The 27,307-nt window shown below is 45.0% G+C and overlaps 2 protein-coding genes and 1 pseudogene across 3 annotated transcripts in view; 1 reads left to right on the top strand and 2 right to left on the bottom strand.

Moving 5' to 3' along the window:
• Positions 1–27,307, bottom strand: part of LOC311008500 (microfibril-associated glycoprotein 4 pseudogene) — a 242,541-nt pseudogene that overhangs the window by 210,721 nt on the left and 4,513 nt on the right. The window lies entirely within an intron of this gene.
• LOC311033154 (protein FAM13C-like) lies at positions 434–6,356 on the top strand. The gene is made up of 11 exons (XM_084040391.1): positions 434–1,129; positions 2,568–2,883; positions 3,115–3,262; positions 3,394–3,475; positions 3,584–3,647; positions 3,970–4,090; positions 4,588–4,671; positions 4,921–5,016; positions 5,179–5,450; positions 5,547–5,648; positions 6,023–6,356. Exons 1-11 carry the CDS (start codon positions 916–918, stop codon positions 6,144–6,146), a joined length of 1,623 nt encoding a protein of 540 aa, XP_083896517.1. The 5' UTR covers positions 434–915; the 3' UTR covers positions 6,147–6,356.
• Positions 7,690–17,500, bottom strand: asah2 (N-acylsphingosine amidohydrolase 2; the record flags this gene model as incomplete). Its single annotated transcript, XM_084002148.1, has 20 exons — positions 7,690–7,888; positions 8,341–8,429; positions 8,799–8,855; positions 9,498–9,647; positions 9,947–10,042; positions 10,162–10,260; positions 10,379–10,418; positions 10,973–11,067; positions 11,582–11,697; positions 11,775–11,856; positions 12,445–12,549; positions 12,873–12,959; positions 13,119–13,244; positions 13,454–13,574; positions 13,686–13,763; positions 13,962–14,089; positions 14,457–14,633; positions 14,788–14,931; positions 15,856–15,953; positions 17,380–17,500. 20 exons carry the CDS (start codon positions 17,498–17,500, stop codon positions 7,690–7,692), a joined length of 2,208 nt encoding a protein of 735 aa, XP_083858274.1.

Here is a 27,307-nt window from a genome sequence, read left to right as displayed (position 1 = left end):
CTAAACGCTGGAAGGTGATCAAATACGTTTCACTCCTATTAGAATACAAATTAACATATACTATTTTTTCCTGCACACACATCAGTTGTAAGGGGTTTGCCCCCCGCCTCCTCCCCCTCCCTCTCCTGCTCTGTCCTTTTTTATGAATGAGACACACACAGTGATGTCACCAACAAGCCCATCCTCCACTGATGCGGGAAAAACCTCACGATCAGGAAGAGAGATGTCCTCATGTTAGGGAGAGAGGAGTCGGCGAGCAAACGTCACCACCCTCCTCCTCCCTCCCTCCCTCCTCCCTCCAAGAGGATGAGTAATCCAACGAGGGGGGGCGAGAGAGGTGGAGAGCTAATGGGGAAGAGAGTGAGGGGGGCGTAAGGGAGGGAGGATACCAACGTAGCATCATCATCATCATCATCGTCAGGGAACGTGCAGAACGACAGGATGAAAATTCAAACCCTGTGAGCTCAGTCACACCGGAGCCGACTAATTCCTGGACTGAAAACGTAAGGAGAGGAAAACATATGTGAATTAATGTTTTTATGTAAGACGGGAGGCTTTGCAGAGCCCAGAACTGGCTTATCGCTGTAGTGAAGGAAGATGAAGAAGAGACCAAAGGAAGAGGGCAGAAGATTTCTATTGCGGGACTGTTCACTTGCATGTGTAGCGTGACTAATCTCTGGGAGAGGTACCGTGGCTTGTCTCACTAGATGATGTCTGACTAATAAATGGAAAGACATCCGTCGGCTCATCTTTTGGATTGTGGAAACAAGACTACATCCTGAACACCAATCGTGGACCTGGCTAACACCTGGAATCACTGACCGGTATCAGCACCTCGCTGCCCTCCATCACAGGACCACCTCCTGGCTTACAGCCTCCTGGGACCAGGATAATCTCTGGATCAGCGTGTCTGGCATGTTCTGCTTCTGCCTGCAGAGTTCCCTGCTGAAGCTCCAGGCGCTGGAGGTGGAAGGGGGGCCCTCGCTGGGTCCTTCCCCGGAGGAGAGCCCACCTGCCCTGGGCAGCAAGGAGCAGAAGAGCCCCTGTGGGCCGCTGGAGCTCGGAGGGAAGGAGGGGAAGGCGCTGGCCATCTGTCACGGTGTCCCCGTGGACGAGAACAGCCCACCAGGTACACCTGTCTGTCTGTCTGTCTGTCTGTCCATCAGTACCCCCCCCCCCCCCCCCCCCCCCCCCCTCTCTATCTGTCCATCAGCTTGTCTGTCCGTCCATCAGCCTGTCTGTCTGTCTGTCTGTCCTTGTCCATCAGTCTGTCTCTGTCTGTCCATCAGCCTGTCTGTCTGTCTGTCCATCAGCCTGTCCACTAATTCTGTCTTTTAGTATCTAAAAACTCTGAGACCCCCCCCCATTACTTTTAGTAATGTAATAGAGTCTCATCAGAATATTGCGTAGTTGTACATATACAATCAGAATCAATTCTGTTTCTCGTTAATTCAAATGTATTTTATTTAGATCCTGACAACCTCAGTAACCCTGGTCCACATTGTTACTGGTGGGTCTGCAGCTCTTTAGACACGCCTCCTGAAGCACATCTGTCTGTGTGTGCTACAATTAATAGTCGAGGAAGCACCAGTAAAACTGTTTTATTCACGTCTTCACTCAGAACGCGTTAAAGGTCCAACAAACTGTTTAATTATACTTCAATAATCAGCTGTATACATCTGGTGTGAAGGCTGAAAGCAACATCTGAATATCCTGTTTATTATTTATTCTTCGTCATAGAAATTCTTCCATTTTCAGCATAGAAACTTCATTCAGTTTCTTTTCTCATTCATTCCTCTAATACAGAAAGTCAATTCAAACTCATTCAGACCTCCAAACTTTAAAACCGTCATTATTCCACTTTTAGATGAGTTTTGTTGAAAGTTAAGAGCTGAGAGGAGCTTTAAAATCCAACCATTTAGATTGTTCTACTGGTCCTTCAGGTGGTTCTAGTGGTCAGTGTCACGGTTTGCAGTTGGGGGGAAAAGGGGGTAAAGGAGGGTGGACTCAAATGCAGGCAACAAGGACAAAAAGGTGAATACAAAAAGTATTTATTTAACTTAAAAAAACAAGACAAAACTAAAAGGAGGCCACAAGGGTAAAAACGGCAGTCAAAAAGAAACATTTACGATATAAGAAAAAACATAAAAGAACACAGGAGGCTGGACGTAGGAACACAAATAATTCTTAGGGAAACAGGGTGGTGCAGCATGCAGGAATAAACCAACATATACAATGACCCGACAGCAAGACAGGGAAATCATGGCGGCCACTTGTTTACTTCCGGGTCACTTCCTAAGAAAATAGACTATTCGACCGCAGCCTTCGACCGCAGCCATAGACTATATACACAGGGAGGCAGGGAGCTGACAAGGGATAGGTGAAACACATTAGGGCAGGTAGGGTAGTCAACACAAGAGGGCGGGGGAGTCAAGACAGCGGAAACACCAAGGACCAGGAAGTACAAGACAGGAAACCACACAGGATAAAATAAAACAGGAAATTAACCGATGATAAACACAGATCATGACACACTGAGGAGTATCACATACTTTTTGTCTCTACAGAGCTGCTGACAGTCCTGACCAGACCTCCACAGTCCCCCAGACACCAGCCGTTTACCACCATCCACCCTGGCCAACAGCCCCTGACCCCCGATGCAGTTCCGCCCCCCAGCCCTCACCAATCCCCCTACTCCCCACAGAGGAGCTACCCTGGAGGTGAGGGGGTAGGAGAGGGAGGAGGCGGAGCTCTCCTCCAGCTTCTGGCGGGGGGCTCCAGCCCTCTGCCCTCCCCCCGCTGCTCCAGCCTCAGCCACAGCCTGAGGTTCGACTCCGACCCAGAAACCGCACCGTCACCACCCTGCAGCCAGCAGTACATACAGTGAGTCTCACCAGTCTGCTTACTGGTCTGGTTCAGACCAGAATTGTATTTTACAAATTAATTTGGACTTTGTGATCTTGTTCCTTGTTTTTGATCAACGGAGGAAAGATTTCTGTTTAAAGGAAGTGTTTTGTCTCCACAAACACAATGTGGGTATTAAAGTATACATTTTTTAAAATCCTGTCAGAGTGCAGCTCCGTGGATTAATACATTGGCTGTGTTTGTATCCAGGTGTCGGGGTCGGGACCGGGACCGGACCGAAGGCTTGGCGGACCTGGAGTGTCCCTCGTCCATCCCGTTCGTCACCAGACAGATTCAGATCCTGAAGAAGAAGGTCCGCAGGTTTGAGGATCAGTTTGAGCAGGAGATGAACTACAAGGTAAACCAGGACTACGTTGGAAGTAGGGGTTCAGGGGTTTAAATAAAGGCACCATTTCAAGAGATTTCTATCTATGAAACTGCAAAAGATAACATGGTCCAGTGAGTTTTCCTTCCCTGTTGGTTTCTCAGCCGTCCAACAATGATAAATACTCCAACCCCGAGATGATCCGGGTGATGGGGGAGCTGGCGAAGGCTCGCAAGCAGCTGAAAGGTAAAACCAGCAGCCTCCGGTCTGCTCTGGACCCTGGTTAGTCATAAAGTCCTTATCATTTAACGCATCAGAGGAGCGAAGATCATCTTACATGTTGTGTTTCTGCAGAGATGAGACTCCGCCAGTCTGTGTTCGAGATGCCAGAGTCGGACGGTCCAGAGAACACCTGCAGGTAATGCCAAACCACTAACACAACACACCACTAACACACCAAACCACCAACACACCAAACCGCCAACATGCCAAACCACCAACACGCCAAACCACCAACATGCCAAACCACCAACGTGCCAAACCATCAACACGCCAAACCACCAACATTTCAAACCACCAACGCGCCAAACCATCAACACGGCAAGACAACAAACCTCCAACACGCCAAACCTCCAACACGCCAAACCACCAACACGCCAAACCACCAACACGCCAAACCACCAACATGCCACACCACCAACACAACACAAGGACTCAGTCAGTGTAACTGTGTCCTGCAGGACTGGCTCCGGCCAGCAGGGGATGCCGGGCCATAAACCCACCCTGGAGGAAACGGTGGAGTCCCTGTTCAGACGGCTGAGGGAGAAGAGACATGCGCTGGGCCTGCCAGACAACATGAAGGTCCCAGAACGCAACAGTACACTGATGTCATATGTAGAACGTCTGGTTCCACGTCTGCAACGTGTCAAATGTGTGAATGTTACTGCTTTACATCTGTTTTACTGCTCAGCTTCCTTGTTAGTCTGCGTGAACATACATCGAGGCTGCGATGCTACGTCTTATATATGCTGTTGTGAAGTCCATTTGTGCTGGGGGGGGGGGGGGGGGGGCTTGCCATTAAACCAAGTCAGAAAATACAACACAAAAATAATGCAACAAATTGCCATTTGTGCTCCAATACTGCCATCTAGTGGGCACTTTGGAGAACATCCCACACTAAAGGCTTCCCCTCAGAAAAGTGGTAGCACCCAAAGACGTGTTTACAGGGACATTTGACACAGATTTGACACATACACAGAATGGTGGATACAGAACCAAAGGATCTGGTCCAAACATATCCTGTAGGGTATCTTCTTCTGCAGAATATGCATGTGCAATGTGTGTGTGTGTGTGTGCAGGAGATGACTCAAGCTCAGATGGTGTTGGAGAAGATCACTCTGCAGAAGTGTCTGCTCTACTTTGAGAGTCTGCACGGCCGACAGGTGAGTTCAGTGATGTCCCCACCTGGTGGACGCAACACACGAACATAAAATACTATAACATAAAATAACGCCAAAAAGAAATAATATGAAAAAGCAGAAAGATGAACTTTAACTCTTTAAAAGCTTTAAATGTCATGCTTTTATCTCTATGGTCTGGATCATAGCGATAGAAGATCTCGAAAAGCCTCTTTTCATGCTGAATGTTTGCAGTTATGAATGTGTCTGTCTGTCTGTCTGTCTGTCTCTCAGGCAGCTAGACAGGAGAAGAGCCTGGTGAAGCCTCTGTATGACAGATACCAGCTGATTAAACGTCTACTGTGTTCAAGCCCGACCATCACCACCATCGTAAGAAACTCTTCTTCTTCTTCTTTTTCTTCTTCTTCTTCTTCTTCTTCTCTGGTTCTTGTGTGTTTAAACTCTTCTTCTCTGGTTTGTTATTTGAACGTAACGTTGTTTTCATGAGGAGATGGAGACGTGAAACCTGCTGATGTTGCTTCCCTCTCTAAGGAGGAAGAGGATGGCTCTGATGAAGACTCCATGAGCTCCATGACGGTCCAGGAAGCTCCGGTCCAGGATGCTCCCATCCAGGAAGCTCCCATCCAGGAAGATCCAGTTCCGGAAGCTTCCGTCCTGCCTCCTCGCAGAGCGACCCGGCTGGCTGCCGGCGAGGATGACAGCGACCGGGATGGCGATCCGGCCTTCGTGTCCCCGTTGGATGAGGTGAAGTCCGTCCATCAGCAACCGACTCTGACCACGGCCAACCTGCATGAAGCGTCCAGGTGCGTCTGCACGGCAGGATTCATGACTTGGTCTACAGGGTTCATTCAGCTAACGGTCCATCTCCTGAACCTCTTCTGTCCCCCCCACCGAACCAGGTCTCAGCTGCTGGCCTGTCTCCGCCAGACCAGGGCCGACAAGAAGACGAGGCGTAAAGCTCTGAGGGGGTTCGAAGATGAGTTTCTCCGTCAGACCGGAAGGTGAGAGACCAGCCTCGGGGTCCTGAGTCCAGACCTTCTTCTATGTAGCTATCTAGCTACATAGCTACCTAACTTGCTATCTGGCTACCTATCTAACTAACTAGCTACCTACCTAACTTGCTAAATAACTAGTTACCTAGCTACCTAACTAGCTACCTACTTAACTAACTAGCTACCGAGCTAACTATCCAGACATCCATCTCCAGAGCTGCGCCTCTCTCTTCCTGGTGAGCTCTGACATCACTTTACAGCTCCACTGACGTGTGTTGTCACCATGACAACTAATACCAACCATCATCACCTGTTCTGTTTCTATGTGTAACACACTCCAACATACAGCAGCCGTGATAAGCAGTCTTGTGTTTCTCCGACAGAATCTGCCAGAAAGAGGACCGTTGGCCGATGAAGGAGGAATACCAGGAATACAAGCAGCTTAAGGCTAAGCTCCGCCTCCTGGAGGTTCTGCTCAGCAAACAGGAAGTCACAAAGACCATGTGACAGCAAACGGAAGCACCCAGAAAAATAATTAGTAAAACTAAATTTGTGTGATTTATCTTTTTTATATTTTCCATTCTGAGAGGAAGTAGTGGAAGTTTTTCCTTTTCATTGTTTATTGAACATTAACGTCAGTCGGTGGTCTGATAGTAAATATGAAGCTACAGCAGCTTCAATGTTTACTGAGAGGGTCATTTTATCATAGACTTCTATCCAATCAGAGAGGAGTCGCCCCCTGGTGGCAGAGAGAATGACAGTTTAAGGAGCTCCAGCATTGGGTTCAATTGTGCTGTGTACGCTTAGCTTTGCGTATCTTAGCATAGGGAAAAACACTACCTTACACAACCTTAGCATGTTAGCATAGCACATATGCTAAGCTAGCATGTTAACATTAGGACGGATCCTATTCATTTTCAAGTGAACTCATGTTTGTGTTTCTGACCATCAAACTTCTCACCACTTCCTCTGAAACTGTAAAGAGTGTAAAAACCCAAGAAAGGTCTTCTTAACTATAAAAGCGTTGTGTGCTGATCCGTTGGTGGGAACTCGTCTACCAGCATTGAACAGCGAGGCGTTATGTACCTGTATCCTCACATCGTGTGTCGAACTGAAAGCACTTTATAAAGAGTAAAGAGTTTATTTCTGCGTTTAAGTTGTCGGACGAACTGTCGGTTTCCCTCTGAAGGAACTGACAAGGTTCAAGGTCAGGACGAAGGTGCAATGTAGAGACCAGTATTTGTGTATCGAGATACGCTTTAATCCAAAGTCTAACGTTTGATATGCAATATGCCTCCGTCTCCACATGGTGGTAATACTGGTCGACTTTGTTGAGAGTGAAGACCATGCAGAAAGTTGAAGACGCAATTCAAGTTCGGTGGACTCGATGCGGTTTCTGTGAATCTTCAAGCACAGCAGACATTGTAAACAAATGTCACATGGCCCAAATTATCCTTGTCTATTGAGAGGCTAAGCCCCGCCCCTTTCTGTGTCCTCCATCGTACCTTATTTCAGAATAAATAATTACATTATTCAGTGGTGAGAGACGTCTTGCTAGCTAGCTAGCTAGGTACATCACAAACACTGCCGTTAGCTTGCCTTGCTAGCTAGCTAGCTAACTTAGCTACTTAAGTCACCAACATGGCTGTTAGCTTGTCCTCTTCTGACCTCACTCACGCTCTATGTCCTGCTGTGATGATTAGAGATCCTCCCCTGTTATTGTGACATGTGTTTGCTTGATGAGTTTCTATACAGACAAGTTTAAAATAAATATTTTTGTAATCAAAACAATCTTATCATTTTATTTCTCTAGAATCATAAATACAGATGGGGGAGAGGGGCATGCAGTTTACATATCCTTTACTTGATGGTGTAATATCACACTGTAAAAAAAACTTCATACACATGAAGATGAAGTACAAAAATATTCTTGCTTTCACCACCTTTTGAATTCAACATTATATTAAACCATGGTGGGTGTTTTACAGACTGATTACAGTATTTAAAGTTGTTGTTTCTCTGAGCTTTGTTTTTCCAGGACTCGCTGACATCACCGGCGGTAAAAGCTGGCGGTGACTGTGAAGACGTTGGATGTGCCTTGGTATGGGGTGATGAAGGTCTGCAGGGCCTTCCTGTGTTTGTAGTGTCCGTAGTGTTGGACCCTGTAGGAGCCACTGGGGGCCGCCGGTGGGATGTACCACTCCACGGTGGCGTTGCTCCTCTGGTTAGAACCCCTCAGCCAGTGAAACCTGCAGATAGACGACAGCAGATAACAGATTGTTGTTGACAAGAAAACACATTGTGACACTCTACTACTACTTTAACAAACAACAATAACAAACAATTTGTGAAGGAATCACTTTGGGTCATTGTGATGCCATTTTTAACTATTTTCATAAACCAATCAATCAATTAATGGAGAATAGAAAAAAGCGATAGATCCATAATGAACATACTCATAAGTCAATAGTACAAAATATGCTCCAGAGTAAAACAGTAAAATCCTGCTTCATGCTGAGTCATAATAATAATAATCTTGTTATTATTATCATTATTTAAAAAAATAACAACAATCATCTAAATATGGTATTGGTACTTTTACTGTAACAGTATTTTTACACTGGTATTAGTACTAATACTACAGTTAAGGATCTGAGTACTTCCTCCGCCACTGGCCTACACATTCACTTCACTAATGTACCTGGTCTCCCATGATGCATCAGTGTGGACGACTTTCCAGGTGTCATTTCTGTTGTCAAAAATCTCCACAGTCACAAACGTTTTATCTCTCTGATGGACGACAAGACGAGACGAGGAGGTGAGGCAGGAAACAAGCTTGACAAACAGGTAACGGAGGTTAGACAGGAAACGAGTTCAACAAACAGGAAACGGAGGTTAGACAGGAAACAGAGGTTAGACAGGAAACGAGCACGACAAACAGGAAACGGAGGTTGGACAGGAAGCGAGTTCGAAAAATAAAGAAATGAAGGTTAGACAGGAAACGAGCACGACAAACAAGCAACAGAGGTTAGACGGGAAACAACCTTGACGAACAGGAAATGGAGGTTAGACACCAAACTAACACGTCAAACAGAAGACGAACATGACAAATGGCAAACGTTAGACAGGAAATGAGGAAAAGGCAGTTCTTGGTCTTACGATGTCTCCAGAATTTCTGGGGTTTCCTGCTACAAACGTGACGGAGACAACATCACCCTGAAACACACATCAGAATACTGTTGTTCATGTGCTCACATACAAACAGCAGTCGTCAGCATAACGACTCATTCTGATCTTAGGAAAATGCAACGATTCTTAGTTTAAGATTATTAAACAGTAAACAATACATAGTTATAAATATTACATTTCTCTCATCTCTCATCTTCGACCGATTATCCGGTGTCGGGTCGCAGGGGTAGCAGCTTCAACAGGGGACCCCTAACTTCCCTTTCCTGGGCCACATCAGCCAGAGTTGGCTGATGGGGGACTGGGGGATCCCGAGGCGTTCCCAGGCCAGTGTGGAGATATAATCTCTCCACCTAGTCCTGGGTCTTCCCCGTGGCCTCCTCCCTGCTGGTCGTGCCTGAAACACCTCCCTAGAGAGGCGCCCGGGGGGGGGCGCATCCTTACCAGATGCCCAAACCTACTTAACTGTCTCCTTTCAACGCAAAGGAGCAGCGGCTCTACTCTGAGTCCCTCACGGATGACTGAGCTTCTCACCCTATCGCTCTGCCTCTAAGGGAGACGCCAGCCACCCTCCTGAGGAAACTCATTTCGGCAGCTTGTACTCGCGATCTAGTTCTTTCGGTCATGACCCATCCCTCATGACCATAGGTGAGGGTCCTAAAAAAGTCCTACCTGTCTGTAGACGGGGTGAACTTGCTGCAGGACGTCTCCGAAGCTGCTGTTCTCTGGTTTCCTGTCAACGGTTGGTGCTCGAAGCAGATTGAAGAGATTCTCCTGAAAAAATGGAGGCTGAGGGCCAACGGGCAGCTCCAACACTCGGTGCTGAAAACACAGAAACAAGAACACACAAAAGACCACTGTTGGTGCTCCAGCAACATGAAGAACAATGATCATTTTGTCACCTACAGCTAACGTTCATCAGTTGCCTAAACCATACTAAACATGATATGGATCAATAAGTGCTCCTAAACAAATCCTGAACCAAAATAATGTTAGGCATCTCCTTTGATAAAGGGTGCGATTTTTGACACAAATGATATTGAAATCTAATGTAGGAGAATGGTTTTCCTTCCAAATGAAAGGTTATTGATCAGGGCTGATTGTTACAGGTGTAGTCTCACCTGTGCGATGGCTCGGGCCAGGCCTCGGTACTTGAGCAGGTACGCACTGAGCGTGTGTGGACCGTAGATGGTGGAGGCTCCTTCGTACCGCTGCACCTGAAAAATGAGTGTCACTTGTTCACACTTTCTTTCTTAGAAATTGTGTCTTGTTTTCCTGTGAGTGTGGTGAACAGCTCTAAATACTACAGTACCCATGAGCCTCAGCTGCCATGTACCTGGTACTCTTCGTAGGTGGTGATGTAGTGAGTATAGACGTTACTCAGGCCAGCAATCACAACCTCCAAGTCCCTAAACGCCCCCTCAGACTCCAGCTCCTAGTACACACACACACACACACACACACACACACACACACACACACACACAGCATCGTCACATGACCTGTTGCAGGTGAGCCACAGCGGTCACGTTAGCATCCTCTTAGCGTCTCACCTGTTTGACGGCATCTCTTAGCCGTCTCCCCGACATGGTGCTGTTGTGTGCAGAGCAGAGTAACAAGGTGAGGTTGAGGGGAGGGTTAACATGGTTACGGCAGAAATATATTATAAGTAATATTGAATCTACATTTTGACTATTTACAGTTCTACTAAAATATATGCTAGCATGAGAGTCTAAGCCCGGCCCTTCCTGGGTCCATATGGAACCTTATTTCAGAATAAATATCTACTGTTGTCAACAGAGACAAATAACAGCTTAATCATCTTTTAATTACTCAAGTCCAATTTGAGATTCCTTACGAGTATTAAATCCTATTACCTCCTCCTCCTGTACATCTCAGAGGTAAATATTGTACTTTTTACTGCAACTCATTGGTCAAACTGCTTTGGTCACTTTCAGATTATTAATAAAAGATATAATAAGCTAATGAAAATTGATTTATTCTGATCATCTATAGCAGTAGTGTCAGTAGTAGTAACAGTAATACTATGAGCAGTAGTAATACTGTCAGTAGTAGTATTATCAGTATTACTATCAGTAGTAGTATTATCAGAAGTAGTATTATCAGTAGTAGTAAAGAATTGTTACGTCATCTCTCCAGGAACAGCTACAACAGCAACTGGGCCGATGGTGATGATCTGAACATCAACGATCTGAGGATGCCATGGCAGAGGCCAGTTCATCTACACACACACACACACACACACACACACACACACACACACACACACACACACACACACACACACACACAGCTGTGTGTTAGTCACTATTGCTGCTTTGGACATGTTGAAGTCCCAGATCCACCAGGAAACCAAACGCCGTCCTGTCTGGGTTCATGACATCGTCCAGAGGTGCTCGGTGGATTTCACCAAGTTGGATTCATTAGATCCAGCAAGACCCACATAGGCTGGTTTACAGCTCACAGCTGGAGGAACCCAGAACTGTTTAGTTGTGATTTAATATATATAACCAGATGAAAAGGATGCTAACTCCATAATGATTGTGATCATTAAAAAGTGTCAAGTCATGCTGTTGTAAGGTCTGGATTGCTGGGTGGTTGGCTATGCTAACATTGTAGCTGCTCCATCAACCCTCCAAATAAGGTCATCTAGACATAAATACGGCAGAGACATTGTTGTTTGGTCTCTGGACTACTGTGAGCTTCTATCGTAGACCTCTGGACCTCGTCCTCACCTCCCCTGTGTTGAACAGGATGGGTTTGGGATGATGACACGCCTGCGTCTGATTAGACGGCTCGCCCAAGAGAGCGTCTCTGATCCCGTCCCAGAAAGGGTCGCCCTCGACGGCGCCTGTGGAGAGAACAACAGACTCTGGTTTAAAGGGGTACTCAAACCAAAACCAGTAGAGAGAATGACGTCAGAACCACCTTGAGTGAAGTTCAGGTCTCCTCCTGCGTCCGTTGTTCCTGCTGCAAAGCTGTGACCCAGAGCTGGTTTACATGTGCTCACCTGACAAGACATAATAAATAAACAGGAGCAAAGTTCAGAGGTTCATGGAAAAGCTGATGTTGCAACGCGGCTTTAACATATACGAATGTGAACATCCATCAGTTAGAAACATTGAATAGTATTAAACATATGATACATAATGTTGCTTATTCAATGTGTATGTTTATTTTAGGGCTTTAAAGAACACCATTTCCCACAAGCCACAGACCCGATGGACAAAGACAAATAAACACCACTACTTACTTTCTATAGATTCTTGTCTTTGAACTTTGTGCAAAATGTCAGAAATGTAAAGAGGTTAACAATGTTTTTGCACCTTTATATTTTTTTATTTGCACTTCCACTTTGTGCTGTACAAGAATTTCTCTTATGATAAAAAGTTTAATCTCATGATACTTATCGGTGTGTTATCTGCTCGGGATGCCAACGTTGTTCTGACCGATCCCAACCCTCGAGATCAGTTCTGCGGTCTGATTGGCCGACAAGCAGGATAGGAAATTGTCCCCAGGTCAGTTGCGCTGTGGACACATGACGCCACTGTGTGTTGTGTTGTCATGCCCACTGTGTGTGTTGTGTGGTCATGCCAACCGTGTGTGTGTCGTTGATCTGAACAGTGACGTCCGTCATGTTGACCCACTGATGGGCAGAGTGAAGGACGCCAGTCACCTCTTCCATTGCATTAGCATACAGCTCCTGTGGGAGGCAGCAACACACACACACACACACACACACACACACACACACACACACACACACACACACACACACACACACACACACAGTCACACAGTCACACAGTCACACATTTGCATGCTTGGAAGACACTGGACTGAGTGATAAACCAGAAACCAGATCCTAACCTTGAGATAACAAGTCTAAGTGGAGTATGTCCCCATAAGGAATGTGAGTCCCCACATCGTACTATAGCAATGTTTCATCGATTACATTCATACACATTCATTTGACCTAAACAGACATACATAGACAGACAGACGGGTAGACAGACAGACGGGTACCTTGGCCTTCCTGTAGATGTTCTCTCCGATGATCCTTGTGCTGTCAAACATGTCATCTCCAGGTCCAAACGCCTGACACATCTTAGTCTGACACACACACACACTTCCTGTTTACTGACTGCTGATTTTATTGAGTTTGTGTCTGTGTGTGTGTGTGTGTGTGTGTGTGTGTGTGTGTGTGTGTGTGTGTGTGTGTGTGTGTGTGTGTGTGTGTGTGTGTGTGTGTGTGTGTGTGTGTGTGTTTACCCCTCCTACAGGACAGGAGCTGTTCAGGTAGTCACAGGGCAGACCGGTGTTCACACAGTGAGGTCCTCTGGTGTTGGGACTGACATCGCCAAGGTTACTGGAGGAGAAACCAGCAACGAAGCCTCCCTGATAGCACACACACACACACACACACACACACACACACACATACACACACATGAAATATGATGTCTTTTTTTATTAGATAGGAGGGAAAAAGAACATCAACGTTACAGTGGATTCATAACTTTTGAACTTTATATTCTAATTAGGCCGATAACTGATGCTGTTTTGTTAGCCAATAAGAAGCCTTAGTCCGTGAGCGGGCGGTTCACCTGTCCTGGCAGCTCTCCGGGGTTCATGTCCTGCTCAAGGAGGTAGGAGGCGTGGCCCATGTTGTCACTGCTCACCAGGTGGTTGGTGGTGTCCATGCTGACGGCGTGGACAGCGAACCAGCTGTCAGACCGGCGTGAGGGAAGATTAGAGCCAAAAGCCTACAAGATTGTCATTATGAATTCATTATTTATTATTATTATTATTATTATTATTATGAGGGTGTGTTTGCACCTGAGCATGCCGATCGCGTCTCCATCCAGATCCGTGAACTTCAGCACCAACACCTGTTTATCTGTGTTCCACTTGTACCTGATCCATAACAACACTGATCAATAACGTTGTCACATCATTCAAATAGGCTCTCTCTATCCCAAGTACATATACATATACAAATCATAAACATATAAATAATATTTACATACATTTGTACATAAGTAAAACAACATGCAGTTTACTATGAATATTAATACGTCCCCCCCCCCCTCTCTCTCTCTCTCTGTTGTGTACCGGTGTCTCTCGTCCTCAGGGTTGTTCAGGTACGAGTGAGGACTTCGGTTCAGGCTGCTGCCGTCCAGCTCCCCTCTGTTCCGGTAGATTCTGCCTGGCTTCATCTTACCATGGGCTATGTCTATACTCTGAAAACATGGTCAGAAGTTCAGAAGAACAGGGCTATGTCTATACTCTGGAAACAAGGTCAGAAGTTCAGAAGAACAGGGCTATGTCTATACTCTGGAAACAAGGTCAGAAGTTCAGAAGAACAGGGCTATGTCTATACTCTGGAAACAAGGTCAGAAGTTCAGAAGAACAGGGCTATGTCTATACTCTGGAAACAAGGTCAGAAGTTCAGAAGAACAGGGCTATGTCTATACTCTGGAAACAAGGTCAGAAGTTCAGAAGAACAGGGCTATGCCTATACTCTGGAAACAAGGTCAGAAATTCAGAAGAACAGGGCTATGTCTATACTCTGGAAACAAGGTCAGAAGTTCAGAAGAACAAGGGCACCTTGACGATGCCGTTGACCAGCGGCTCGGTCGATGCCTTCATGTAACCTTTACTGCTGATCATAAACAGAGTGTACTGGAAATATCCTGCCGGTCCAGAGTGAGTGTGAGTCCCACTCAGGACCACATTGTCCTGCCGGTACAGGCGCCCGTATTTCACCTGCAGCGCCTGCATGACCTACACACACACACACACACACACACACATTAATAATAATAACAATTGATCATAAGTCAATTTAGCTGTTTATACTTCTGGACTTTTACATTGAACTGAAATGGAGTATTATACTATAATATAACTCTGTGTGTGTGTGTGTGTGTGTGTTCACCTCCAGTCGTAGCCTCTGTGATATCATTCCTACGTCTACAGTGACGAACACGACCCTCCTCCTCCCATCGTCGATGATGAAGGCCCGGCTGTACAGGCGGGTATGTATCCCTGCAGCGGTCTGCTGAGGGTTCGCATAACCCATCTATACACACACACACACACACACACACTTTGTGTGATTGTCCAGAGCATTCCAAACTGAATAAACGTGATGAATTTACGAACCCTGTCTGTAAATTGATAATGTGACAGATTCATATCTCAGATTTCAACAGAAACCATAAAGATTATCAGCGTAAACACACCCAGACAGGAACTGTCGAAGGCTCCTTTGCTTCACTGCAGACTTTGGAGTTTGATTCACTGTGTTTGTTTTGTCTTCCTATACTCCTCAGTAGGTTTCTGTCCAGACTGGGTAAATATACTGCAGCTCTCTCTATGGGACGGGTATATCTTTAGGGCCAAGGAATGTTCTTACAGTGTGTCCAGAAATGTGAACAGTCAACCATCTTTTAAATCAGGATCAGACCTGTATTTGTACTGATAAATGACAAATGTAAAATTCAACACAGTGATGAAAATGGTTGAAGTCTCAGGTTCTCAGAACTGTGCTGAGTTATGATACCAAAGGACCAAATATATGGTGACTCAAACCCATACATTGCTTCATGAGCAGGTGGTTTGTCTGATTTGGTGCTGAGAATCCGGTACAGTTAGGACCACCTTTAAGAGCCTGTCAGAACCAGGGATTGGACCGTGGTACATATGGTATTCTGGGTTACCATTTGTCTGAAATCTGTCCAGCAACACGGTGTGGTGACCTTGGATTTAATCCAAGATCAATTTAACACACCATTCCAGCTTGGTCACCTGGGAGATGTTTTTGTCATATTCTCTACAAGAACACTTGGGGATCATCATCGTCTATATGTGGACACCTGGAGGTCGTTATCATCTCTAGGAGGACACTTGGTAATTGTCTCCACATGGACACCTGGAGGTGGTTATCATAAGAACTAGTGTGGCAGGTCTTGAAGGCAGTATGAGAGTGTGTTATGGTACTGACCAGAGGGATTTCAGCTGGTGGCCCTGTACAGTCGGCTCGGCCCACTCCAATCAGGAAGGGTTTGTGCTCCGGACCTGAAAGGACAAAAGAAAAAGGGGCTAGGACAATACTGCTTATCTTTCATGTATTAGCTCAATGCAAGTTTGCATTCATCATCATAATCCTCATCAAAGCTAAAACAATCTTGCTGCAAATATTATATCCATCAAAGTCAGTGTTATGTCAATGGGTTGGGTTGTTTTCATTGTATATATGTATAAATTATGTGTATATGTACATGTGAGATATATAAGCCCAACACCAGCCCCTGTTCCACCTGGGATGCAGCAACTTCCTGTTTCTATTTGGTTAGAAAGATAGCGTTTCCTCAATCATCAGTGTCATGCCATGTCTCCCTATTGTCATTAGTGAGAGTGTGCAGGTGTGTGTGTATGTTTGTGTGTGTGTGCGTGTGCGCGTGCGGAGGGTGGGAGGGAGGGGTTTTATTTGTAGTTGTTTTTTCTATTTTCTTTTATGTGTGTAAAGCACTTTGTGTTGCATGTTCATGTATGAAAAGTGCTCTATAAATAAAGTAAAGTTAAAGTTGAAGTTGAAGTTGGTGCTCCACTGGTCCAGCCTACAGCTGAGTTGTCTGTTGCCAGCAGCCCTGAGGGGCATCAGCCTCTTGAGGGGCTCCACCCTGTGGCACTGCCTCCCTTTTGCCCTCCAGAGCAGTTTCCTACTTGGCTGTCCTCCTGGCTGCCTTACAGACTTGTTGCCCACTTGGCTGTCCTCCTGACTGCCTTCCAGACCGGTTGTCCACTTGGTTGTCCACCTGGCTGCCCAGACCGGTTGCCCACTTGGTTGTCCACCTGGCTGCCTTACAGACTGGTTGCCCACTTGGTTGTCCACCTGGCTGCCCAGACCGGTTGCCCACTTGGTTGTCCACCTGGCTGCCTTACAGACTGGTTGCCCACTTGGTTGTCCACCTGGCTGCCTTACAGACTTGTTGCCCACTTGGTTGTCCACCTGACTGCGTTCCAGAATGGTTGCTCACTTGGTTGTCCACCTGACTGCCTTCCAGACTGGTTGCCCACTTGGTTGTCCACCTGACTGCGTTCCAGAATGGTTGCTCACTTGGTTGTCCACCTGACTGCCTTCCAGACTGGTTGCCCACTTGGTTGTTCACCTGGCTGCCTTACAGACTGGTTTCCCACTTGGTTGTCCACCTGACTGCCTTCCAGACTGGTTGCCCACTTGGTTGTCCACCTGATTGCCTTCCAGACTGGTTGCCCACTTCGTTGTCATGCTGGCTGCCAGATCAGCTTCGCCTGCAGTGTTGTCCTCGAGACTGCCTTCAGAGGAGTTCTGCCCATCTGCCCAACCCCCAGGTCATCTGTTACTGGTTTCCTGCTCAGCCAATCGCAGGCATATATTCTTCCCTGATCGCATTGTCCCAAAAATCCATCCGATCGTGTGTGTGTGTGTGTGTGTGTGTGTGTGTGTGTGTGTGCATATGCGTGTGTGTGTGTGTTGTGTTCTCACCTGTCCAGGTAACCATCAGTGTGATCAGTGTCACACTCACAGCCGTCATGAGGATGAACAGGATCCCCAACGTCGCCACAAGAGCAGAAACGCCACAACACACCGACTTCCTATCCGCCATTCTGTCTGTCAGCACTGGAGTGAGTCAACTTTCTCTTTGCTTGTTCACGCCAACTCAGGAGTCTCCTAGATAAAGTAAAGGGTCTATAAGTTAATAATGGTATCCCAGATTTTCAGTGTAAATCTGGGCACAAGTTACTCAAATGTAGCCTGAGAACCTCTGGTTTCTCCATATGGTCTGGTCTGGTCTGGTCTGTGGACTATGAGCTGCTATGATAGTAGACAGCTCAAATCAATGCAGTTTAGGGTAGGGGTGTAAATCTTTGGCTTCATTTCGATTCGATTAACGGTACAGTAGTTGGCGATTCGATTCAAGGACAATTTTTTTGTAACGATTCGATTCGATTCAATTCTGTTAACCACTATTCGATTCAGTAACTTGTAACCAAGTTACTATATCCATGAAATAAACATGCAATAATATAATAATATAATAAAATGAGTGAGACTATCTGTATTCTTCTGAAAGGTGAAAAAATAAACAGACCACAGAATTTTAACATATTTATAATATTTTATGCTGAATACAAAAATGTAATGCTCAGTTATTTTTTTAACATTTTCAGTAGACTACATGCTGGCAGGGGAGAGAGTGTCTTAAACGTATTAAAACATGAATCATAATTAAGTATCACGATTCATACGATTAAACGCATTTATATCGATTCATTCTATTTATTTATTTTAGCAGATCGTTACACCTCTAGTTTAGAGTGAACCTGCGACAGGACGGGGGCGTTGAACCATCACCCAGTTCCCATAAATCACTGCATGATAAATAACTTTTTACAAGCTCAAAAACCTGGTCTGAGATCTGTTTCCAGGGCAAGATCCTGGAGCTCAGAGAACCACAGACGAAACAGACAGAAAGCGAATCAGAATGTGTGTAAACTCACCAGTGTGAAACAGGAGAGAGTTTGTGTTGAGTCTGATCTTAGCTCAGTTTTACAGCTGAGCTGTTATCTGATAGACAGCAGGTATCCTCCTCTCTCGATCCAAAGGTTGCTCACCTGAGCCTCACTCACATTACAGATCGCTGATTGATGAAAATCATTTGATCACTAATAAATTCATAAAAAATTGTCATCAGGCAGTTTTTGTTTGTGATTAATGAAACAATCTCAACTCAAAGTCCAATTTCTCGCTTGTTTCAAAGTTTTTCACAGCAATCGTCAGCTGAGTCTCCATGTTCTGACCAAACAACAAATGACCCGTCTCAAGAATGATTTTATAAGTTTGAAAGTCATTTATTTATCCATACACGAAGCAAAACAAACTTTTTTTCTCCGTTTTGCCTTGGCGTTGTTTCAACAAATCTGCGTCCAGACGAAAAGGACTCTACGCGCTGTAGTACATATTCCAGGCCCTTATGCGGCGCTGTTCAACAGAAACGCAGAAGAAGAGACGGAGCTTGACCGGATGTTGGCCGTTGCTATGGCAACACGTGAGCGTTACGGCTAATGTCGCCTGTCCACACGAAAACGTTTTTAGTGCGTAAACGCAGAAGTCTTGTGCGTTTCGCCCTGCCGTCCATACGAATCCGGCATTTTCGCGGCCCGAAAACGCACTTTTTTGAAACCAGCTCTCAGGATGGAAAAGAAAAAAACGGCACCCCTCCGTTTCGTGTTCGTTTTCGTGTAGACGGCGAAAACGAATACGCTGACGTCATCGCCCCGCTCCTCGACCCTCGAGCCTGACTTCTTCCACCGCAACGTCTCCTAACAACAACAATAACGGCGGCCTCCGTGCTCGTAGCAGATATTGTGTTCGTCTGTACGACGGCGTATCAGGGGCGCTGTATGAAAAAAAAACTGACCCGAGAGAGGGGGGCAATATTCCGGGATTAAAGTCGCAGATATGCTACTTTATTACGATGCTAACAAACAACCGCTAGCTAACCTCCTATGAATGTAGGCATTTGTTTGTCTAATTAATCCATCCCAACGTGTGACAACGCCTCGTCAAGGTCCTTAGGGTGACAGCTTTTGATGCTTTGTCATCTTATGGGTGTTTATTGATCGGGTGGTCGGGCGGAGATTTGCCAATGCTCACGTGTTGCCATAGCAACGGCAAACATCCGGTCAAGCTCTGTCTCTTCTTCTGCGTTTTTGTAGCAGAAACACCGCCGCATAAGGGCCTGGAATATGTACTACAGCATCGTTTTCAGCCCTGTGATAGACTGGTTACCTGTCTGTCTCTACATGTCAGCCCTGTGATAGACTGGTTACCTGTCTGTCTCTACATGTCAGCCCTGTGATAGACTGGTTACCTGTCTGCCTCTACATGTCGGCCCTGTGATAGACTGGTTACCTGTCTGTCTCTACATGTCGGCCCTGTGATAGACTGGTTACCTGTCTGTCTCTACATGTCGGCCCTGTGATAGACTGGTTACCTGTCTGTCTCTACATGTCGGCCCTGTGATAGACTGGTTACCTGTCTGTCTCTACATGTCGGCCCTGTGATAGACTGGTTACCTGTCTGTCTCTACATGTCGGCCCTGTGATAGACTGGTTACCTGTCTGTCTCTACATGTCGGCCCTGTGATAGACTGGTTACCTGTCTGTCTCTACATGTCGGCCCTGTGATAGACTGGTTACCTGTCTGTCTCTACATGTCGGCCCTGTGATAGACTGGTTACCTGTCTGTCTCTACATGTCGGCCCTGTGATAGACTGGTTACCTGTCTGTCTCTACATGTCGGCCCTGTGATAGACTGGTTACCTGTCTGTCTCTACATGTCGGCCCTGTGATAGACTGGTTACCTGTCTGTCTCTACATGTCGGCCCTGTGATAGACTGGTTACCTGTCTGTCTCTACATGTCGGCCCTGTGATAGACTGGTTACCTGTCTGTCTCTACATGTCGGCCCTGTGATAGACTGGTTACCTGTCTGTCTCTACATGTCGGCCCTGTGATAGACTGGTTACCTGTCTGTCTCTACATGTCGGCCCTGTGATAGACTGGTTACCTGTCTGTCTCTACATGTCTCCCTGTGATAGACTGGTTACCTGTCTGTCTCTACATGTCTCCCTGTGATAGACTGGTTACCTGTCCAGGTGAACCCTGCCTTCGCCCAATGACAGCTGGGATTGGCTCGCCCCCCCGCGACCCTGAATACAGGATAAGCGGTAGACGATGGATGGATGGCCAGTGCTCGGTGCTCTTGCCCCGTGGCTCTAATGATCTCAGAACACTTCAGAACAGATCATTTTAACGAGTCCTCATTAACATATTGAGCATATACAGTCTTACAGTTCAGCACAACACCATAGTTCACTTTCAAAAGCTCATATCTCTCCCAAAACTGTTCACTTATGCTTCAAAACTAAATTCCTTCCCCTTATAAAGAGTCAGTGCCACAAAATTGCAAAGATCCTTCTCAGTTGCTTTGACTCATTTCTTGAAACAGACCGGACGTTCTCAACACTCTTGGTGGTTTTGCCAAAAAAAACCCTGGATGGTTCAGCACAACACCATGGCTCACCTGCAAAAGCTCATATCTCTCCTAAAACAGTTCACTCATGTGTCAAAATCAAATTTCTTTCTCATATAAATAGTCAGTTCCCCCAAAATGCATCATCCCTTTGGCATTGTGTAAGCACTGCAAGTCAAAATGTTTAGACGTTTTGTCACTATGGCAGAGGACAATTGAAATATCCCTCATGTCCACCATTAAGTCTCAGCCCAGTCCTTCATTGACAATGGTTACTGTACTCGTTTTTTTGTCTAGCTAACAGAATACAATTGTGTGTAAAACTGCAAAAAAAAAAAGGATTTTATAGTAAGAGTAGCCTCCTGTGCCAGGTTGTCGTTCAAACATAGAATTCAAAGGACAACACTCCATTCGTAATGTATGTCTTATGTATTTCTTACAGAATGAGTTACCAATGAAATTGTATTGTTGCTTTACTTTTTACCACTATTCTAATGCATCACTGAACAGTGACTGGAATACTACTGTATCCCATTGAGGTACATTACTGCAGGGCTATAACACACACACACACACACACACACACACACACACACACACACACACACACACACACACACACACTAAATGAATAGGTAAATGCAAATTTCTTGCTATATGCACAGTGTCCAGTCCTACAGTATACAACATATAATTCAATTATTGACTGATATGAGAACATACCTGTTTTCACCACCATGCACCCTTACTCCTCTTCCTCTTCTACTTCATGGAGCAGTTGCCCTTGTTCATTTGCTTGGCCAGGTGCCTCCATGTTCAGAAATGGTACTGGTCCTGGTCAACCTTTATATATATATACTGTATATGTTTGGCAGCATTCACAATCATAGACAGCACCTGTCAGGTAACTAAACATACGGTTTGATTGGTCATCTGAGATGAGTGAAACTCCTCCTTCGTTAGTCAAGTTCTAGTTTCACCTGACTGTCAATTACTGAACTCAATTTATCAAATGTTCCAAGAGATTCATATATGGTATTCATGGTATTATGTTCTTGACTCATTTTGACAATTGATCAGACTATTGTGCAAGTGATGACTTACACAATGAAATGATGCTGACATGTTTAGCAGAGAACAACCATTAGACTGAGAATCCACAATCAGTTTAGATCAACAAGATCTATTCACCTGGAAATTGTGCTAAATGTAGTCTACCTGTACTTAATCATTTGCAAAGATGTAATGAGATATTGAGACATGTACTAAGACAATTGCAATTTGATGAAATGAATGAGAAATGCAATTCTGTTGTGGACAATTGCCAAGTGGTTTGGAGATTTGTCCATGTTGTTTTGAGAATGTAATTTCTGTTTCAAGAAAAGAGCCAAACCAATGGAGAAAAACTGTAATAAATATGTATACATGCAAACACCATTCTATATCCATCCTTGTGAACCTCAGCGCTCACAGGGAGAGGAATGAAGGACGACACAGCGTTGTTTGGGGTTCAGAGCGTTTATTTTTGCTCGCACAAAACATGGCTCAACGTAGCAAAAACAGAACATTGATGGATTGAATACAGTTAGATGAGATGTATACAACATTAATACACAACCAAACCATCATAAATACACCAGGGGTGGACAGCAAGATAGAGAAAAAACAAACAAACAAATAAAACAAAATGTAAATAAATATTTTGTAAAGCTTACAAAGATCATACGTTTCAACAGCTTTTTTTAGTCTCACAATCACAGAGGGAGGAGATATATTGACCAACATATGCAGACAGTTCCAGGAAGTTTGGCTTCTTGCCAGAAAATTTAGACTTATGTTTGGAAAATTTGGATAAAATAATTAATAAATTAATCATATAAAACTGAGAATTTAGAATTTAAAACTGAAGCATTTTAAATGAGATCTCTTTGACCTTGTTGGTTAAAAAAAAAACGTAATAAAAACTAATACCCGAAGGCACAGCATCAAAAACAATAGAAAAATCCTTGGGTGTAACAGGGATTCCATACCGTTGCATAAATTCAACATAACTGTAAAGACGCCCATGTTGGTCAAACAACTGACTCAGTAAAAGTATATCGTTGTCAAACCATTGTTGGAGGATAATAGATTTGTTTTTGTGTTCTGTTTGACCGTTTGCTGTATTTACGTTTCATTTGTGGTTTGAGTTTCGTTTTTGTCAAGTTTGTAAGATGATTGAAAAAATAAATAAATAAATAACATTCTATTATTATCATCACTGTCCACACACATGTATCAACACAATTACAATTATTAGACTACTTCAGGAGTCTTCTTGGAAGCCACGCCTCCTACGACGCCTCCTACGACGACGCTTCCTACGATGCTCCACGTTCTAAATGTAGAAAAGCGACAAAACAAAGACGTATTGAAAACAGAGCTCCTTTTTGACATCAGGAAAAACATCATTAATAAGTGGAAACTTTACAACATGGCATAAAAAAAAAAAACAGATCTCATTTAAATGCTAATTACCCGTTGGCCTTCTGGAGCTGCAGTGGAGTCCACGGGGGCACTGAGGTCCACAGGCACGAGCCGGTCCGTGGACTCCAGCATCTCTGAGCTGAACCGGACAGGAGTGGGGGGGGTGGAACACACGCCCTGTGAAATAAAAACACAGAAAGACTATTAGTGGAAATGTTTCATCAAAAACAAAGCATCCATACAGTCAAACATATACACATTTTTCAATTAAAACGTAATCAAAAATAACAAACCGTGTGAACCACCCTCCTCTTCCCAGCACCTGTGGACTGGCCAAGTCCCTCAGGTCGCTTCCTCTGTAATGACAGACAGAACAGTTTTGATCAAAAAGTGGCCTTTCATCGTCATGACAGTAAACTGATTTGAAATATGACATTTTCCAAATAGTCTGAACCACACAAGTCTCACCTTCCTGTCCTGTCCAACTACGGTCCAGCGTTGGGCCAGCGGGGCAGGGGCGACGTCGTCCATCACGACCGGCTGGGGACGGCGACGCTGGGCTGGAGGCGATCTCCGGGGGGGAACCACGGGTGGCGGCGGGGGGGGCTCCAACTGCTGGAGTGCGTAGCTCCACATCAGCTGGACCAGGACACCCATCCCATGGTTGTCACTCAGATGGACCTAAAAAACAAATCACAATCACAATTAATTGACTGAACAGACATTTTGCAGTAAATCTCCCATGCACTTAAATACTCGTATACTTACACCATCCCGGCTCCACAGCTCAAGGCGGTTCAATGGGAAGTGCTCCGCGATGCAGCAGTACCGCACGTCTACAATAAATACACAGAGATGGCATAGTTAAAAGTCTGCTATCCAACACATGACACACCATACATGTAAATGTACTTCACAAACATCCTTTTAAAACGTATCCATGACTGCTGCAACGCGGCGAAACTCCTGCCTGAAGTTATCCTGGACATCCACGTCGACCGTCAGGCGAGGAACGAAGTCCAGGACGAACACCTTGGGCCACCGACTGCAGGCACTGGCGATGAGCTCACCGAAGTCCTCCCCTGCCTGCTCCACCGTCCTCCTGGCCGTCAGGTTGTTGCTGGGGGCAAGAACACATACAAGGTGTACGTGGCACAACTGCACTCACCAGCTCGGTCCTCAGGTCCCTGGCACAAGCCCCCGGCGTCGCCATGGCACCAAACGACAGGCGTCCCTCCGGCATCGTGACGAACCCATCCACGATGCTACGAAGGTGGGAGTCCCCGACAAGAAGAACAAACTGGAACGACACAACGGAGAATTATTATCATGCAAACAAGATTATTAACATCAAACATCATTTGTCAAATGACTTCCAACACAACATTACCTTTTTGTCTGGAGACTCCGGAGGGATGACCAACTTGTGGCTCCTGCCGGTGTGAGCAGAAGTTGGCCACTTCCTAACGGCATGGCGACGTCCAGTTCCACGGGCTAGTGAAAAAGTAAAAAAAAAAGAAATCACAGTCAGAAATTTCATTCATAATTTATAATAAGTATAGAAGCATAGCTCTTTCCACTAGGTTTGCACTAAATATAGTGAGAAAACATCTAACAATTAATAAAGTAAAACATTTAATGATAAAAGAAAACATTTGAGTACATACCAGGGGGTCTGCCCGAGAAGGAAATGACAGGCTCCTGTCCGTCACACCGATCCTCCATCCTCCGCCTGGCAGCAGCGGACAGCCGGTGGTTCTTCCGAGGCATCCTAAATGGAAAAATGAAAAAAAAAACTGGCCAAACAAGTTATCAGGAATACAACCGTGAACATTTTTATTTAATGTGTAAAACAAATAGAAATCTCTTCCTCTGAGACTCAGTGTCCACTAGTCTCCTCCTCAGATGTTCTCCTCTGCAAAAAAATACAAAAATAAAATAAATCCAATTACATCAAATAATATATACCATAAAAAGTCATCTCAGACCACTTATCATACAGAGCTGGACTCTAAATCTCTTCTCTATAATATAAAAACATTATTAAACATACTTGTCAGCAGTAAAAACAAACATAATAAAACATAAAAATGTTTTATTTAAAAATCCCACAGTGAAAAATTCTGTAAATTTTGGATACCTGAGGTCATCTGAAATGTACCTGAAGTGGAATTAGTCTTTGGAGACAGACGGTTTAATTTTAATTATTTTTTAACTATTTACCCCTCATACAGTATTTATCCAAAGGCGTTTTATTAATAAAAATCTACTGTGAAAAATCCTGTAAGTTTGTGAGAAGATACCTGAAGTCTTTGTAGAATGCACCTGAAGTGAAATTAGTCATTAGAAACAGACAGCTTAATTTGAATATTTTTAAGATAATGTAATATTTTACTGCACAGGAAATATCCAAAGGCATTTTATTCTGATATTCCACAGTGAAACGTTATGTGAATATTATGCAATTAATCTTATTTCCGTATTTATCCTGTATATGAGCCTGGTTGTGAAACACTTAATTGTGAAATCTTCCTTCATGTTAGCTGCTCTGAGCAGTTGCAATGAATTTACCATAAGTATCACAATACGAGTGCACTGCAAATTTACGGGCGGCTGGTTTAACTTCGGACAAACGAATGACGGCTCACTCGACCGCAGCACGAACACTTCCGTCGTTTCCATGGTGAACAACTAAAACACATGTTTGGCATTTTATGAAATATGGCGCCGCCGCCATTTCTTTCCCACAAATCTCCATGTCAGATGTGGAAGATTTGACGCCTTCAAATCCAAACAACACAACTTTCCGACCACCGCACTTTCTATTACGACACTACACGGCTCTCCCGCCATATTTAACACATTCTGTCCCACACAAATATTACATTTACACGAAGACATCGTAGAGCGAGTGTCTGCTTTCACCAAATGTGGGTTTTCCCAACAGTCCTCATGAACTGATGTGAACTGTTCACCGTCAAACTCCAAAAGTGACACTGATTTCTGACTTGGGGCGCTTTTAGCGTCTTTAAGGGATGCATCAACAAGTAAAACGTAAAAACCAAACCAACAAAGTTGTCTTACCCCGATGCCTCGGTTCAGATCCGGGCCTGCTGGGGCTGCTCCTGGGTCCGCAGCCCCGAGGGGCTTCGTCGCCCTCTTTCCCGCAGTAGCTCGTTGACGATCCCTCTCGTTCGGCTTCCTAGCAAAGATGCGTTCAGGTCCTTCTTCTTCGGTGGTGTGAAACTCTCCGTTTGGATCTTCAGCGATTTGATACTCTCTACAGTTTGGATCAACTCTCCAGTTTTACCAATGTGTGTCAAGTACAAGTGCGAAAAGAGAACACAAAATGGTCGACAGACCTTTTTATACCTGGGGTGCAGTCGAATAGTCAAAAAATAAGGTCCTAACTCCTATTCCTAACTGCTATTCCTTGACCTCTGGGGAAAACGTCACGGGGTCAAGGAAAGGCGATAGGAGAACTCAAAAGGACTTAGGAATAGTCGACCGCGGTGCTCAGAGAATCCGACCGGACTTTCACTAAACTACGTCATTATATCGCGGCCGCTGATGATTGACAGCTGATGATCGGCACCGACGCCCAATGACAGCTGGGATCGGCTCCAGCCCCCCCGTGACCCTAAATACAGGATAAGCGGTAGAAAATGGATGGATGGATGGATGATCGGCACCGGCGATTGACGTGCGTCTGCGCTGGAGAAACTACAATAATGGACTACAAAAAACGCGTCGTCCACTTCTCCACATGTTGGTTTTATCAACAGCTGGTTCACTGACCGGCTTCAGGTCCAGCAGCTCCTCCTTCCTGTTTGACCGTTTGCTTTATTTACGTTTCATTTGTGGTTTTAGTTTCGTTTTTGTCAAACATTTGTAACATGATTGAAATAAAT

This window comes from Eutrigla gurnardus (assembly GCF_963514095.1).
Source record: "Eutrigla gurnardus genome assembly, chromosome: 22".
In the NCBI taxonomy this organism is placed as follows: domain Eukaryota; kingdom Metazoa; phylum Chordata; class Actinopteri; order Perciformes; family Triglidae; genus Eutrigla; species Eutrigla gurnardus.
This window is presented reverse-complemented; position numbering and strand designations above follow the sequence as displayed.